Source organism: Myodes glareolus, chromosome 10 (assembly GCF_982192425.1).
Source record: "Myodes glareolus chromosome 10, mMyoGla1.1, whole genome shotgun sequence".
NCBI lineage: Eukaryota > Metazoa > Chordata > Mammalia > Rodentia > Cricetidae > Myodes > Myodes glareolus.
This window is the reverse complement of record NC_142035.1, coordinates 523,343-540,883: the sequence shown is the minus strand read 5'-3', so window position 1 is coordinate 540,883 and position 17,541 is coordinate 523,343. Positions and strand designations below refer to the sequence as shown.

At 46.0% G+C, this 17,541-nt stretch overlaps 1 protein-coding gene across 3 annotated transcripts in view; it reads left to right on the top strand.

The window, feature by feature from the left end:
• Rtel1 (regulator of telomere elongation helicase 1) overlaps window positions 1-17,541 on the top strand; it is a 36,560-nt gene that overhangs the window by 11,788 nt on the left and 7,231 nt on the right. For all 3 annotated transcript variants that reach the window (XM_048441376.3, XM_048441375.3, XM_048441374.3), the window contains exons 9-22: window positions 1,784-1,849; window positions 2,749-2,902; window positions 6,444-6,482; window positions 6,552-6,630; window positions 7,808-7,905; window positions 9,460-9,515; window positions 14,221-14,295; window positions 14,398-14,479; window positions 15,964-16,096; window positions 16,237-16,350; window positions 16,438-16,478; window positions 16,677-16,762; window positions 16,895-16,972; window positions 17,401-17,478. In XM_048441376.3, the coding sequence (XP_048297333.3) occupies window positions 1,784-1,849; window positions 2,749-2,902; window positions 6,444-6,482; window positions 6,552-6,630; window positions 7,808-7,905; window positions 9,460-9,515; window positions 14,221-14,295; window positions 14,398-14,479; window positions 15,964-16,096; window positions 16,237-16,350; window positions 16,438-16,478; window positions 16,677-16,762; window positions 16,895-16,972; window positions 17,401-17,478 (1,179 nt within the window). The remainder of the gene's footprint in view (window positions 1-1,783; window positions 1,850-2,748; window positions 2,903-6,443; window positions 6,483-6,551; window positions 6,631-7,807; window positions 7,906-9,459; window positions 9,516-14,220; window positions 14,296-14,397; window positions 14,480-15,963; window positions 16,097-16,236; window positions 16,351-16,437; window positions 16,479-16,676; window positions 16,763-16,894; window positions 16,973-17,400; window positions 17,479-17,541) is intronic.

The window sequence follows — 17,541 nt, the reverse complement described above, 5'->3', positions numbered from 1 at the left end:
GCACTCTGTAATGTTCTGTCTGTTTGTCTGGCATCTTTTTGTGCACTACTCATCTCATTTAATATAGCTAGAATTTTTTCTTTTTCTTAGAATTTTAAAATTATGTCCAGACAGTGATGGCGCATGGCTTTAATCCCAGCACTCAGGAGTCAGAGGCAGGTGGATTTTGCCTCTGACAAGTTCAAGGCCAGTCTGGTCTGCAAAGGAGTTCCAAGACAGCCAGAGCTGTTAAACAGAGAAATCTTGTCTTGAAAAAAAAAAAAAGAAAACAAATTAAAAAATATATATATATATATAAATAAAATATAAGACATATATAAATATTATATAATATATATTATATATGTATAAATAAAATGTGTGTGTGTGTGTGCAAATACATGTGAATCGTGTACGTGGATATCAGAAGATAATTTGGAGGCGTTAGTTCTCCCTTCTACCAAGTGAGTCTCAGAGACTAAACTGAGATTGTCAGACTTGACAAGTGCCTCTACCCACCGAACCTTCTTGCTGGTACCAAAGGATTTTTTTTCTAACATGCGGTCAAATATTTCTAAGGTTGACCTCTAACCTGCTGCTATATAGCTGAGGGTGGCCTTGAACTTTTGATTCTCTTACTTGTACTGAGGTCTACAATTGTAGGCATGTACTATTAGGTCTGTTTTATGTAATGTTGGGCATAAAACCCAAGGCTTCATGCATATTAGGCAAGCACTCTCTTAACATTCTTGACTCTCATAGCTGAAGATATGCTCCTTGTGTTCAGTAACTTTTAGTGTCAGTAATAACTTGGTGGGTATCTTTTGCTTTGAATCCCTGTGGTAAATATTATCAAGAACTTAGTGCTGGGTGCTATCCTAAGGCATCTCATATAGAGCTTGGATTTTTGTGTCTGGAGTCAGGGGAGTAGATAGCAGAAGATGCTATTGGAGGTAACGGAGTAGACAGAAAGAAGGCTCCCGTGGATGTGGAACCTGCCGAGCCATCTTATAGGTTCAGTTCTCTTCCTCTGCTGCCTTGTAGGTTCCAGAGATAGGAATCAGGTCATCAGGCTTAGAGGTGATTTCTTTTTCCTGCCTAGCCATCTTATTGGAATACTCAGCCATCAACAGTACTGTACAACATACTCCTGCCGTGTGAGCAATTTCCTTAATACATATGACCACAAGTATCCAACTTTGGTTAGGTTTGGGTAGGTACTTGTAATAGTACTTTCTTATTGGGACCACCAGCCCACAAATAACAACACAGAGACTTACTAATTATGAAAGCTTGGCATTAGCTTAGGCTTCTTTCTAACTAGCTCTTATAATTTAATTAATCTATGTTCTATCATGTGACTCGGTTACCTTTCCTCTGTCCCGTATGTTTGATGTCCCATTGGTGTCTTCCATACACCTAGATTCGGTCCCCTAACTTCCTCTCTCTCTGCCTGGAAGTCCTGCCTATCCTCTCCTGCCTAGCTATTGGCCATTCAGCTTTTTATTACACCAGTCACAGCAACACATCTTCACACCACAGTGTTCCTCAGCATGTATTATAAATCTGTTTTCCATAGATAGCTTGGAGTAAGTGCCAATCCTCATAGTGGAGTATGAGAACTTTTGTTCTTTCTTCCATTTGTGTGTGTGTGTGTGTGTGTGTGTGTGTGTGTGTGTGTGTCCTATTTATAGTGTTTGGTACCCACCACATGCCTCAGATTACCTCTTTTCCTGTGTATACAGGCTTTACTCTCAGCTGGCCTGACTCAGCTCCAGCCTGTGGTATCTTCCCTTCTTTGTAGAGTCGTAAGGCACACAACATTGACCTGAAGGGGACAGTCGTAATCTTTGATGAAGCCCACAATGTGGTGAGTCCCCCTTGACTTCTATACGAAGCATTTCCTATCTCTCCTAGCTTGCTAGATGTCTTCTGGAGACCCAGAAGCCTAATTCTCAGCAGCAAGCAGACCCAGGTCTGCTGCTCCCCTGTGGTCTATGAGTTGCCTCACCCAGGCCAGAGACTGGCCAGCTGGGCTTCAGATGTGCCCTTAGGTGCAGGGTCCATATGTGAACCTCTTACTGGGCTCCTGCCCTTCTGGCCAGTTGGTAGGGCTCTCCTGGCTCTGCTATCGCTTTACCATATGCTGTTGTCTTCCCTGCATGCCTCTGCTCTTTAGGCTACTTGACTTGACCCTTAGGAAACTTCTGTAGCAACAGCTGCTCATCTTTGGTGCCAATAGCAATAAGAGTGGTTCCTGGAGGCCCTCCTGGGTCCCCTGCCCTTTTTCACCAGCACGTTATCATAGTGACTCCACTACCCCTGTCTCTATTGTCACTGCATCCTCGGGGTTGTGTGGAATGAACTTTCTCATCCTTAGCTGCTATGAAACCTGGGAGGAGACTGCCGGAGAGCCAGGTCCACCCCACCCCAAGCATGACCTTATTTCCTACTTAGCTCCAGGCAACTGTTGCTATGGGAATTCTTGAGCTGATATGTGGTATCTTCTGACTTTTGAAGCCCAAAATACTGCTTTTGCTGATAAACATTCCAATAAAAAAAATTTTGGTAACTCAAGTGAAATAATCTTTTAAAATATTGGTGAGGGCAGCGAATCATCTTTGGACCAGCTTTGGCTTTAGAGACCAGGAACCAGAGCTTTGGGGACTTGGCTGTTGTCTTTCTATTGCTCATACATCTTCACTTCTGCTTCCTAGAGTTCTTATTCTGCCCCTCTCTGCCATAACATGGGTTTACTTTGGCCCTCAGGAGAAGATATGTGAAGAGTCGGCCTCTTTTGACCTGACGCCCCGTGATGTGGCTTCAGGACTGGAGGCTATCAACCAGGTTTTGGAAGAGCAAGCCCGGGTGGCTCAGCAGAGTGAACTCCACCTGGAGTTCAGTGCAGACACCCCTGGCTCAGGTAAGATTATGACCAAAAATTGAAAAGTGCCTGGGCCTATTGGAGGCATATCTTAGAAGTGGAGTCTGGGCCTATTGGAGGCTTGTCATAGAAGTATCTTCTGTATCAGTGCAGTCCAGATAACTCTCTGTGACATGAGTTTGCTGAGAGACTTGGGTCAGGGTTCCTGGTGTGTGACTTCCTATCTGTTCATCCCAGATAGGGCACCAATAACAGACCAAAGAAATACTTCTACCCGATCTAATTCAGTGAGTTCCAGGACAGTCAGGACTAGATAGAGAGACCCTGTCTCAAAAGCAAACAAACAAAAGAATGACAGTGGGCCACATGAGTAAAGGGTACTCAAGGGGCAAAAGCCTCTTCTCCCTAGCAATTGTTGCTGCCTGTGTAACCTTGAGGAGGGAGTTTGTGACTCTTGTACATTTCAGCTTTCTGAGAGTTTTAAGTTCTGTGTACTTCCTGAGTCTTATGAACTTTCCTCTTCCCTCCTGGGTGGCTTGCTTCAATTGTAGGAAAATGGCTCATTGGATGCTTTCAGTCCTTTTCATTTTCTTTTCTTTGAGACAAGAGTTTCATGTCCCTTAGACTGGCCTCAAGCTTATGTAGGAAAGAAAGGATGGACTTTAGCTTCGGGTCCTCTTGCCTTTATCTCCCAGGAGCTGAGATTTTAAACTTAGGCCACCATTCCTGGTTTATTTGGTGCTGAGATCAAACCCAGAACTTTGTGCATAGTAGGTAAGCATTCTGTCAACTGAGCTGTCTCCAGCCCCATTTCCAGTGTTCGCTGAAGTCTTTACTTCTTTTCCTAGCTAATTTTTTGTTTTGTTTTGTTTATTGTTTTTTGAGACAGGGTCTCTCAGCATAATCATGGCTGTCCTGGAACTCGCTATGTAGACCAGGCTTGCCTCAGAGATCTGCCTTCCCCTGCCTGCTGGGATTAAAAGGCATACACCACCATACCCAGCCTGGCTTTTAATTTTAAAGCAAAGCATAGGTACAGGAAATCCACACAAAAAAGTCATCTCTGGCTGCTTTAGTTTATAGCAACAGTGTTACAGATACAGAGACAGATGAATTCCAGTAGCTCACTGGCCTGCCAGCCTAGCCAAAACACTGAGTTTCAGGTTCAGTGAGAGACCTTGTTTTAAGGAAATTAAGCTAAGGCGCAATTGAGGAAGACAACTGTTATTGTCCTTTGGCCACTATGTACAAGTGCTGATATACATGGATATGCATACATATACATTACACATATATATGGATATGCACACAGGCATATATGTATACAGCACACACACAAAAGAATATAGATCACATATACATGATGAACCGAACATCCAGAGAATGCCACCAATCAAGAAAGAGGTTGGCCATCACAGCCATAGCTCTACTTCTCTTACCCAACTTCTAATTCATCTTTTTTGTTGTTTTTTTGTTTTTTTTTTTTGTTTTTTTTTTTTTGGAGACACGTAGCTGTCCTGAAACTAGCTCTCGTAGACCAGGCTGACCTTGAACTCACAGAGATCTGCCTGCCTCTGCTTACCGAGTGCTTGGATTAAAGGCGTGTGCGGCTACCACCCAGCTTCTAATTCACCTTTATTTATTTATTTATTTATTTATTTATTTATTTATTTATTTATTTTGGTTTTTCGAGACAGGGTTTCTCTGTAGCCTGTCCTGGAACTAGCTCTTGTAGACCACGCTGGCATCGAAGTCACAGAGATCTGCCTGCCTCTGCCTCCCGAGTATTAGAATTAAAGGTGTACACCACCACTGCCTGGCTCTAATTCATCTTTAATGGCTCATAGTTACCTTCTCCTTCCTTTTCTTTGGTAATATTGTGACTATTTGATGCCTAGATTCAGTAATTCTCAGTTATCTGAAGGTGGTGATGTCTCATTCAGCCCTTTAATTTTGTAGCAGAAATAATGTAAAGATTGTTCAGCTCTGTGGTGGCGCTGTTCATAGTGGAAAAGAAGGATCACGATGAACACACTCTACCCATTTCAGTTCTGAAAACTTGAGTTGAATCTAAATTAGTGATTGCTATCTTCAGAGGGGAACAGTGTTTGAATAGCATGTCTGAACATTGATTAGTTATTTTTCTCCTTGTCATAACAAAAAACCTAACCAAAGCAACTTAAGGAAGCAAGAATTATCTTGGTTCACATTCTCAGAGTACAACTCATCATAACTGGGACTTTGTAGTGATGAAGGCTTGTGCAGCTAGTGTGTTTGCAGTCAAGAATGAGGGGAGAAGGGAAGGGAAGAGAGTGAGAGAGATGCTACTGAACCTCACTTTTTCTTTCTTTCTTTTTTTTTTTTTGTGAGACAGGGTTTCTCTATGTAATCCTCGCTGTACTGTATCTCTCTGTAGACCAGCGTGGCCTGGAACTCACAGAAATCCACTTGTCTCTGCTTCCTAAGTGTGCACCACACCACCACACCCTGCGTTTTGCTTTTTTCTTTCTTTCTTTCTTTCTTTCTTTCTTTCTTTCTTTCTTTCTTTCTTTCTTTCTTTTTTTCTATTTAGGATGGGCCTTAACATTTCAATTAACCCAACCTAGAAACTTTTTTTTTCCTTTTTGGTTTTTCAAGACAGGGTTTCTCTGTAGCTTTGGAGCCTGTCCTGGAACTAGCTCTTGTAGATCAGGTTGGCCTCAAACTCAGGAGATCCCCCTGCCTCTGCCTCCCAAGTGCTGGTATTAAAGGCGTGCACCACCACCATCTGGCCTAGAAACTTCTTTTATGAACAGACATGACCAGAGATTTTTGTCCTAGCTTATTCTCAAGATTATCAGGTTGATAATATTAACCATTATTAATCATTACTCATGTGTTTAACTATCTGTGGTTAGTACAATCCAACATCAGTTTTACTGCTGAGGCTCAGTATCCCACCTCGATCCTCTTGAACGTATTCTGTGTCCTGCCAACTGGCTTAGCCACATGGACAACTTCTCTGCCGCTGTGCTTGTGATACTCCACTGCTTCCTGCCCAGACCTGACACGTGCTAGCCTCCAGCAAGCCCTGGTTTCCTTCCGATGTTATTCTCTGCTCTCTGTCCTCATATGTCCTCATATGTTCTGTCTGAGTACATGTGGGCACATGCTGATGATTACTGCCCATTAATTATTTTTAAGTCTTTTGAGAGCAGAGTATGAAGAACCTTTGTGTGCATGGATGTATCTATGTGTATTTCTAAATGTGAACATGGGCTCATACCGTTGTGTCCAATTCAAATGTGGATCCCACCTAACCTACCCTTTCTTTTTTTTAAAAAAAAATATTTATTTATTATGTATACAATATTCTGTCTGCGTGTATGCCTGAAGACCAGAAGAGGGCACCAGACCTCATATCAGATGGTTGTGAGCCACCATGTGGTTGCTGGGAATTGAACTCAGGACCTTTGGAAGAGCGGGCAATGCTCTTAACCACTAAGCCATCTCTCCAGCCCCCCCCCCTTTCTACCACACTGGGAACCCTGGTTCTTGAAGCTAGAACTGTAAGGAATTGTATACATACTTTCTCACCCAGGGTTCAACATGGAGCTGGAAGACATCGCAAAGCTGAAGAGTAAGTGCTTCTTTTCCTTCCCTGTGGGCTGGACGGGAGGCATGCTCCTGATGTGCCCTTGATTCACAGTGATCCTGCTTCGCTTGGAGGGGGCTATTGATGCTGTCCAGCTGCCTGGGGATGACCGAGGAGTCACCAAACCTGGAAGGTAGGGACAGATGCTGACCTCATTTCCTCAAGTCCTGTTTAGGGTTGGAGATAGTGTCCTCACGAGGTTCTGACTGGGTACTTCACCCAGCAGTGAGGTTTGGTTTCAATTTTCAAGGCTTAAGAAGAGTTACCAGGTTTTTAAAAAGGATTTATTTTATTTTTCCTTCTATGTGTGTGTGTGTGTTTGTGTAAATGTGTGCCACGTGTGCTGGTGCCTGTGAAGTTTGGAAGAGGCTGTTGGATGTCTTGGATCTAGCGTTAAAGTCGTGAGCTACCCTATATGGGTTTTGAAAACCAAACTCAGGTCCTCTGGAAAAGGAGCAAGCACTCTTAACCACTGAGCCATCTCTCCAAGCCAGTTGCCAGCTTTCCTCCCTCCCCTCTCCTCCCCTCCTCTCCCCTCCCTTTTTTGATTTTTCCAGAGTTTCTCTGTAGCTTTGGGGCCTGTCCTGGAACTTGCTTTGTAGACCAGGCTGGCCTCAAACTCAGAAATCTACCTGCCTCTGCCTCCCGAGTGCTGGGATTAGAGACGTGTGCCACCACCGCATGGCTCAGTTGCCAGCTTTTTATGTAGTCATTGAAAACATTGGGAGTAACAACATACACTACTGCAGTGTCTCCTCCAGCTTTTTCTTCCAGTTCTCTCTGGCCAGTAGCTGTGCTAGGACCTGGTCTGGGCTTATGGATGTTAAAGCATTTTCTGGGGTCTGGAGCTTTCTACCTTCTCCCTGAACCATTTTGTTCCCCTGAGCACTAACCTCTGTAGGTATTCCCAGTTACTTCCAGATAAGGCAACCTGACCTAGGTTCTAGTGTGCCTTTTTGGCCTTCTCTACCTGCACCTGAAGACCCTGCCACAGCCTCCCCTCTTCTGTGGCTTCTCTTGCCCCTTCCCATCTCTTAGGCTCTTAGAGTTACTACCCAGAGTTATTTTTTGCCTCTAAAGACCTGTACTCAGGCCACCCCTGACCGTGATTCTCATGACAGTAACTTGCTGTCCTCTGCCTACCAGGAGATTACTGAAAGGAGAAGTATCTTGTCTCCAATGCTGGCCTCGTTGAAGTACTCAGCAATTATTTCTGAGTGCAAGAAATTTGAAGGCCACCCACCTTGTAGGTTCACAGAAACCACAGCCTTGCCTCCTCATTCTCAAGCTTCTGTTCTTCTCTTTGGCAGCTACATCTTTGAGCTGTTTGCTGAAGCCCAAATAACATTTCAAACCAAAGGCTGCATTTTGGAATCACTGGACCAGATAATCCAGCACCTGGCAGGACGTGAGTCTTGGGTTGCCTGTATAGAGGAACATGCCAGGCTAGTGGTTTTCATGTAGATGAACGGGGTGGGGGTTGTTCCATGTCCGGCAGTCAGCACAAGTTGCAGAGTAGCACTTGGCTCCCAGTGTCAACAGGTCGCTGTCATGCCCTCCTCATGAACAAGAGTCCAGTCAGTGACGCTCCCAACCAGCTCACCCTACGTGCTTGTTTGTTTATTATTGGGTAGTTCTGGAGTGTGAACCCAGGATCTCATTCATGGTAGGCAGTGCTCCATCCCTAGCCCCTGGAGAAGTTCTTGCTATATATCTTGGCTTTGAACTTGATCCTCTTGCCTTTGTCTCTAGAGTTCTAAGATTATAGAATTGACCAGAGTCCAGCTAGCTTTCTCTTTCTGATCGAGACGTGGAGGTGGTAGTGACATTTGGCCAACCTTATGCTCTTTGGCAGCTTTCCCATTTGTGCGTTCTTTCTTTCTTTCTTTTTTTTTTTCTTTTAAAATTTATTTATGTTCTGCTTGCATGTCAAAAGAGGGTACTGAAATTCATTATAGACGGTTGTGAGCCACCATGTGGTTGCTGGGAATTGAACTCAAGACCTCTGGAAGAACAGTCAGTATTCTTAACCTCTGAGCCATCATCTCTCCAGCTCCCTATGCTTGGTTTCTTACTATATTATGTCCTAGTTAGTTGCCTTTTACGAAGGAATATCAGAGATCTTAGTGGATTAAGTGAGATGTGGTCCTCTCTGACTTCTCCCCCTAGCTACCAGATCCAATTTCCACTTACTTTGGGAGATCCAATTTCCAAAGGACAGTGGGTTTTTGTTTTGTTTTGTTTTTGTTTTTTAATGATTTATTTAACTTTATTTTATGTGCATTGTGTGAAGGTGTCAGATTCCCCTGGAACTGGATTTACAGACAGTTGTGAACTGCCATGTGGGTGCTAGTAATTGAACCAACCCAGGTCCTCTGGAAGAGCAGTCAATGCTCTTAACTATCAAGCCGTCTCTCCAACTTTCCCTCCCCCCCTTTTTTAAAAGATTTATTTATTTATTATGTATATAGGTTCTGCCTGCAGGCCAGAAGAGGGCACCAGATCTAATTATAGATGGTTGTGAGCTACCATGTGGTTTCTGGGAATTGAACTCAGGACCTCTGGAAGAACAGCCAGTGCTCTTAACCTCTGAGCCATCTCTCCATGCTAGGGCAGTGTTGTTATGGGCTGTTCTGCTGAGTGGGGTGAGGTCTGCAATACCACATGCGGCAGTGACTGCTATGCACTGGGGGACAGCACCAGTTCCACCTAACGTTGGACCACGCAGTTATTCGGGAAGCCTGTGCTCCTTTGGGGAGATTTTCCCGTATGACTGCTCCTTAACATCAGGAAAAACATGTCATATGCCTTCCCTAGCATCCTGTCCTTGATCTTTGTTATGGGGAGTCTGGTTGCTTCAGCAGACATGAGGTAGAGCTTAAGTGAATCTGTGCTGGCTCCTTTTAATGTGGGACTCAGTCTCTTCTGCTTGTGTGGATGCCAACCCTCCCATACTCCACAGGTCCTGGTGTGTTCACCAACACGGCTGGGCTGCAAAAACTCATGGACATTATCCAGGTAGGAGACTGCTTTCAATTACTGGGGTGTCTCTGTTTCTGCAAGTGACAGCAGGGCCTCAGGGAATGGACAAAGGTCCTCATATCACATGACTATGGTTAACAAACTCTTAAGCACCTGTAGACCTCAGTGGGAGTTGACTGAGAACAGATCTGGACATTTTTGACTATTCAGTGACCAGATTCATTCAGAGCAGTGTTCTAGGATCAAGGTCCTGTGAAGAGTGAGGTCAGGGGCGATTTAGTGCTCCGTAGGGCTGGGCAGGACCTCCTTGTTCATAGCAGCTCTTCTCAGGGAAAAGACAAATGGGCCCTATAAGTGTGGGTCTGTGTGTCTCTAGCAGAGAGGAATGACTATGGAGCCACTGTCAGAGACAAAGACAAAGGTTCAAAGGTGGAACTGTAGAGCCTGACAGAGAAGCATGTGGACTCTCACCACCTCATCAGGTCTCTCCCCTGCCTGTCACTGCTGCTTTGGTACCTTCCCTCCCTGTGTCTGTGTGATACCCAATTGTTGTCAGGTGCAGTACAGATGTCTCATTGTAACTGTGTCCTCAACTATAGTGAGCTCACTGGCTTTTGACATCTTAAGTTTTTGGGTTTTTTTTTTGCAGGGTTTCCTTTTTTTTTAAATATTTATTTTTTTATTATGTTTACAATATTCTGTCTGCATGTATGCCTGTAGGCTAGAAGAGGGCACCAGACCTCCTTACAGATGGTTGTGAGCCATGAGCAACCACCAATCATGTGGTTGCTGGGAATTGAACTCAGGACCTTTGGAAGAACAGGCTATGCTCTTAACCGCTGAGCCATCTCTCCAGCCCCTTGAGGCAGGGTTTCTTTTTTTTTTTTTTTTTTTTAGTAAATTTTATTAAATTATAAAAGTTTCCATTTCCACCCCCCCTCCCAACACCCTCCCACTCCCCCTACTCCCCCTCCTCCTCCCTCTTCGTCCCCCAGGGCGGTCAGGGTTTCCTGCCCTGTGGGAAGTTCCAGTTCCTTCCCCCTCCCTCCAGGTCCAGGAAGGTGAGTGTCCAAACAGACTGGATCCCCAAAATCCATTATATGTAGAGGAAACAGGTCCCAGTGTCATAGTCAATGGCTTTTCAGATAGACTTCGGGTCAGCCACAGTCAGAGAATCCGGCCAAATTCGGAGAGTCTGGTTAGATCACGTCCTCTTTCAGTCCCAGTCCAACTGGCCTTGGTAAACTCTCATCAGATCCGTTCCCTTGTATCAGTGGGTGATGGCATCCCTCGCAGTACTGACTTCGTTTTTCATGTTCTTCCTCCTTCTGCTCCTCATTTGGACCTCGGGGGGCTCAGTCCCGTGCTGCAATGTGGGTTTCCGACTGTATCGTTGAGGCAGGGTTTCTATGTGTAGTCCTGGGACTCACTCTGTAGACCAGGCTGGCCTCGAACTCATAGAAGTCCACCAGTCTCTGCTTCTTGAGTGCTAGGATTAAAGGTGTGTACCAGCACTCCTTTTTTTTTTTTTGTATGTTAGTGGTTCTTTTTACCAGTATGTACGTATGCCACGTGTGTGCTTGGTGTCCATGGGGTCAAGAAGAGGGGGCCAGATCCCCTGGAAATGGAGTTATAAGCCACCATATGGGTGCTGGGAATCAAACTTGAAAGAATAATCAGTGCTCTTAACCGCTGAGCTATTCTTCCAGCATATCTCCTACCTTGATAAGCTTTAATAGCAGTTCTTAATATTCCTAGCTGTGAGCCAGGCATAGCGGTGCTTGCCTTTAAGACCAGCACTTGAGAGGCAGAGGTGGGCAGATCTCTGAGGTCAAGGCCAGCCAGTGTTACACAGTGAGAACCTGTCTTTTTTTGTTTTGTTTGTTTGTGTTAATGGTTTTTGGATGGGAACTGTTGATCCTGGGGAGAATTGAGACAAGCTAGTCCTTTCATGTATGGTGCTATGTGAAGTCACCTGCTTGCTCTACCCATGGTATAGCTCCAAACCACTGGGGATTATGGCTGGTGAGCAGAAAGTGTCTTGGCTTTGTGAGCATAAAGCAAATCCTGTTACTGAAGAGGCAAACTGAATGTTTGGATCCTCAGTAAGTCTGATTATGATACACTGGGCCACAATGAACCAGGTACTGCCTTCTCGTTGAGCACAGACCTGGGCCAGGGGCCAGGCATGTGTGGTAGGTAAGGCAGCTGGGTGTGTGCTCAGGCCTGCTTCTTCTCAGCCAGCTTTGTGATAAGGGACATCACAGTCTTAGCCTTCCACTCCATGAGTGACAGCATTGCAGGTGTTTTTTTGGGATGAGGAAAGTTTGGTACACCGTTGTTCTCCAGACTGGACTCACCCCTCCAAGTACTTCTCCAGAGGCACAGTAGGTATCCCCAGGCATCTTGCTTCCCAGGATGGTGACCTATGCATGACTGTTGTGTCTGTGACTTCTTGCTGTCTAGGTCTGCTGTACATACACAGCCAGGCCACTCAGCCATCCTGTCTTAGAGCATGCATTGTCCCCAGTGTAGGAAGCCTGGCTCCTACTGGGCAGATTGCTTTTGCTGACCAGCAAGGGCCTTATATCATAAATGCCTTTCAAGAATCCACTCTACTTCCCACTGAGCTCATCCTCAGCTCTAGTCACAAGAGGAGGCCCTGATATTCCCAGACCTGGACCTAGAGGGCTCATGTGAACAGTCTCTGTCTTCCCCAGAACACTTTTCTCCACTTGGTTGATAAAAGGGATATCTCCCTTATCCATGCCTTTTGGAATATAGACCTGCTTGCCCAATGGTTTGGAATCCCCAAAAGACCCTGGTACCTTCCCTGCCCCACCCTGATACTTTGCTAAGTACATCTTTGCTAGCATGTTCCTCAGCAGTAGAAGAGGTGTCTGGTGAGTTGCTTTTCTCTCAGCTGCTTCTAGCATAACTGTCAGTGTTAGGAGTTCTTGTCAGGACATGGGAATGAGCACAGAAATGCTGCTTGTCTCAGAGCTGGGTGCTAGTCAGATTTTGTCAGACAAGAGAAGGTTTAACCAGAGGTAGGGCTTGAGGCTTCTAGACTGGCATTCTTTCTCTTCCTCCTGTTGCTCACCTGGGTCAGGCACATGGTGGGCATTCACACTTAGGAGTGCTCACATATGAGTGAACACGGTACCACGCTTCCCCTATCTCACCCCACCTGCTTGGGTTGCAGAACCAGTTTTTAAGTCACCTGGGATTCTTGTTGATTCTTTTTCTCTTTATCTCCCACAAACCTGTCTGGTGTTTTAGGAACAGTTGATGTATCAGTCTGAGATGTCTTTTGTTCTTTAAATTTAAATTTTTGTGTTGTGGATTCTTGGAGAAATAGATGAGCTCCACGGGGTCAGGGAGCCCTGCTCTTCCCTCATGTGGCCAGTTTACATTGTTGTGTGAGAGTGTTTCTAAACTCCCCATGCAAGGCCCAGGAAGGAATGAATTAAACCACTTCCATCCCTTCAGATGGTGATGAGAATGATAAAGGCAGCTCAGGAGTCTAGGCAGACAGGTGTGTTCTGAGAGAACACGGGGCCCTGTTCACCTGGCCCAAGTGGGAAGCCAGTCCTCCCTGGAGCTACTAGAGGTACAGAGATTGGCACAGTGGCTCCCTCCACAGCCAACAACAGGTCCAATGGACATTGGGTGGAACACAATGCCTGGGGGTTCTCACGCAGACAGTGAGGGGCTTCTGTTTACAGCATACCCCTGGATAAGAGTTTGGGGTTGTCAGATTAGATGGAGGTGACAGGGAGACAGTGAAGGAGGGTCTACCTATTAAGGAAGGTCAGTGGGAAGCTACCTTTGCAAGGTCTATGTAAAGAGGTCCTCTTAAGGGAAGTCAGAACCATGAGTAACCCTTCCACTGGTCCTTAGTGTTCTCTTATTTACTTCTATTACCTGTGGATGTGGTTTTTGACTATGATGTGCTTCTTTGCTATGGCTGTGTTTCTCACTGATTTGGAGGCTTTGTAAGTCCTGTGTGTTCACCTCAGATGATGGGCGTATCTTATATCTTCGACCTGCCTTTTCTGTCTTTTGGTAGACTTGATGAAGAGGTTTCCTTGCTGCTGGAGGTGTTGTTGCTCCTACTCATGTTGCCTTACCCACGCCTGGTTTCCTTTGGTTTTTGAAATCTTCTGTAGAATTGTGTGGGTTTGTATCAGGACTGAACATCACCGTTACTTATAAAGGGCACGGTGGCCGGTATCTGCTTTCATACAGCTCTTTCGCTCTTTGATCTCCTGTTATTGTTGTATTGCTTTACTATTTATTCTCATTTGTTGTGGTGAGCTCTGATTCTGTATGTTCCCATGAATTGTTGGGGAGGTCAGCTTATTTCTTAATTTGAATATTGAGCTTCTAGATTAATCTGGAGTACCAAGAGGTACTGAAGAAGAGTAAACTGAGTTAGTCAAGTAAGGGCTGTATAGGCTGCTGCATTCCTAATATGTGCAAGTGACTCCCAGTATGAGAATCCCAAGAGAGCTCTGGAGCCATTTTAAGGAGGATACAGAAGGGATAAACTACTTCCCCTCAGCCTGGGTCTGCTGTCTAGTTTCATGGTTGGGCAAATGAGGCCCCTGAACATCTGAGTGGACTTAGAGAAAGGTGAAGTAGCCTTGGGCTCTTGTTTGCTGGGCTAAGAGACCTTAGTTTCCATCTCACCATGAAGGTACTTGGGATCTTTTTGCTATGCTATCTTGCCTTTCAGATTGTGTTCAGTGTGGACCCTCCTGAAGGCGGCCCTGGTTCTTTGGTGGGGCTGGGTATCTCACATTCTTATAAGGTAAGAGCAGCTTCCAGGATGTGTATTAGTATAGAGGTCTTAGACCTGTGGGGGAGTTGCTCTAGGACTTGGGCGGGCATATATGTATGTGTGTCCTTCTAGGTACACATACACCCTGAAACCAGCCACCAGAGGGCAGCTCAGCGGTCAGATGCCTGGAGCACCACTGCATCTAGGAAACAAGGTACAAACTTGCACTATAGGAAGTTTTCTCCTCTGCCCAGCCTTTGCATAATAGTACCATCATACATGCAGTCCTGTACACTTGTGACCACCGATAGCCAGAGATCTGGGGGAAGCTGGAAGCACTGTTAATCTATCCAGAGTCACCTCGTGGGGCAGTGGCAGAACCAGGGCCCTGCAAGACCTTCCCTCTCTGGCTTAGGGCACACTTCTTTGAATTTTATTTATTTATTTACTTATATATCTATTTATTTTGGTTTTTTTGAGACAAAGTTTCTCTGTGTAGCCAGCCCTGGCTGGCCTTGAACTCAGAGGTCCACTAGCCTCTGCCTCTCAAGTGCTGGGATTAAAGGCTTGTGCCACCACCGCCCTGTTTTAGCACTGGAATCTTGATTGTAGTCTGCCCCACCTCCTTTACATAGTAGATAACCCTGGCAGTGAGTCTGACTCTACAGATGTGCCTTGTGGCAACCACTGACTCAGACAACACTCAGCCTGCCTGTCAGGTTCACTCCTCAGCAAGGCTACGGTGCCAGTTCCCACATCTCTCACCTTCTCCAGCAATGCCTTTGCCTGTGAGCTTCTGTTCATATCTTTCCATTTTTGTAGACCACTCTTGGGCTGCTTTGTAGCTTACAGGTTGCAGCCTTAGCAGAAGTAGTCCAGTGGAGCTTATGTGGATGCTGGTGTTTAAGTCATTCTGGCCTAGAGGGAAGAAAGGGTTAGAGGTGTTGAGTGTTGAGTAAGAGCTCTGGTGTGATTCTACCCCCAGGGACCTCCCTCCTATACAAAGTACACACTTCCAAGCAGAAACTGTCCTTCATGATAGCAATGCCTTGGAAGGTGGTGGATGCTCAGGTACTGGGGATGATTTCTCAGGAGTCTTCCCTGGAGGGTGTTTATGGGAAATGAGTTCATTGAGGTTGTTGACAGCCTCAAGTTCAAGCAGGTCAAGTTCCAACCTAGGAAGGAAATCATCTCTGATGGCACTGGCTTTGCCTTCGGTGACTCTTAAGTTGTGGTGGTTTAATTTTTGGAACTTCAGAGACTACTGGGAATAAGTAGTGTGAATCTAGTCAGTAAGGCATTGCTTGGAACTGTGTTTCCTTCTGAATCAGTGACCTTGCCTGCTGCCGATGTGACCAGAGTCTGGGAATTTGATTCCCTTTTTTAGCAGTTATGTTTAAATGTCAAGAGTTTGGATGTTTCCTTCCTGTGTACTTTTGGCAGAGTAACTCCCAAGTCCAGTGCCACATGTCCTGGTTTCTACAGATGTCTTTGTATCTACCAGTATCCTGGGTCAACCTCTTTCTTGCTTTCTGGATCCCTGAGAGGGACTAGATTATAGGCTAGGCTCAGGCCCCAGCTCAGACCTTGCCTCTTGTCCTGATTGTGTACCTATGCGGCTGTAGGTAACTTGTTTTCTCAACACAGTAGAGATGATGGGGGACCCCAGTCTTATCTTTATGCCTAATTCTCCCGCAGGGAAGGTGCTGAGCTACTGGTGCTTTAGTCCCAGCCACAGCATGCGTGAACTTGTCTGCCAAGGAGTCCGTACCCTCATCCTCACCAGTGGCACACTGGCTCCCCTGTCCTCCTTCGCTCTGGAGATGCAGATGTATGAGCCACCTCTATCTGGAACCTGGTGGATGGGGGTGGGGCTCTTGGCCTGTACTCCAGGGCTTCCTGTGGGCCAGCGTCCTGAAGAGCCTCAGACCTCGGGTCTTTTCATTGTCTGTTTCCTCTGGCCATTCCCAGACCATTTCCTGTGCGTCTAGAGAACCCACACATCATTGATAGGAACCAGCTCTGGGTGGGGGTTATCCCCAGAGGCCCTGATGGTGTCCAGCTGAGCTCTGCCTATGACAAAAGGTAAGGAGTCCTGTTTTTGGGGCCTTTCTGCAGTGTTGTGGATTGCAGAGATCTAGGCTTCTCGTGTCAGTAACCTCTATTGTACAGGTTTTCCAACGAGTGCTTATCTTCCTTGGGAAAGTCTCTGGGTAAGTACTACTCCACACAATTCTTTGTTCCTTCCTTAGGAAACCCTTGTTCATCACTGTTCTGGTCCTAGACTCTCTACCCTATTCCATCCCATGGGGTTTAGGGACCTGGTACTCCCCAGTTTCCATTTCTGAGAACCAATAGGGTCCTCAGCTGTCTTCTAAGCTTTGCCTGAACCACAGCTGTGATACTTCCAGGCAATATCGCTCGTGTGGTGCCCCATGGGCTTCTGGTCTTCTTCCCTTCCTACCCTGTCATGGAGAAGAGCCTGGAGTTTTGGCGGGTGCGTTCCCTTACATGTACTCCTGAGAGATGGCGCTCCCAATATGACTGAAAGGTAGTTGGGCAGAGCCATGAAATAGGCTGTGGCCGCAGCCCTCACCTGTCCTTTCATATCCTGGCTTTCTCATCACAGGCACAAGACTTGGCCAAGAAGGTGGAGGTGCTGAAGCCCCTGTTTGTGGAACCCAGGAACAAAGGCAGCTTCTCAGAGGTCTGTGACAAACTAGGAGTCAGGTTGTGCTTGCCTCTACCACCCCTCAAAGCCTCTGGTTGACCACTGTCTCTGACCAGGGACTCTGGCTGGCTCCAGGGTGTTTGTTCTGGGCTGTGTTCTTACTTCCAAATGTGTTACCTTTTAGTAAGCCCCTGATACGGTCTGGCATGGAGATAATAGCACCTCATCTTCCTGCTAGAGTCCTTGGGGCTCAGCTGCCCTCATTGTGGGGTTCCCTGTGTTTTCTGTAAACCCTTAGCAGGCTCTGGGTGTTGGGTGTGCCTTTGCTAGTAATGGGATCATGAAAATGCTTTCAGAACCCTTGTGTCACACCCAGCTGAGTCCAACCTTCTCAGAAAATAAGATTTGGGTATCACTTGAGAAGGACAGGAAACTAAACTTGGCTGACCATCCTTTTCATCTAGGTCATTGATGCCTACTACCAGCAAGTTGCTTCCCCTGGGTCTAGTGGAGCCATCTTCTTAGCAGTGTGCCGGGGAAAGGTGAGGTCTCTGCAGGTCATCTTCATTCCTACCTGTTTTCCTTGCATAGGCTAAAACAAGATT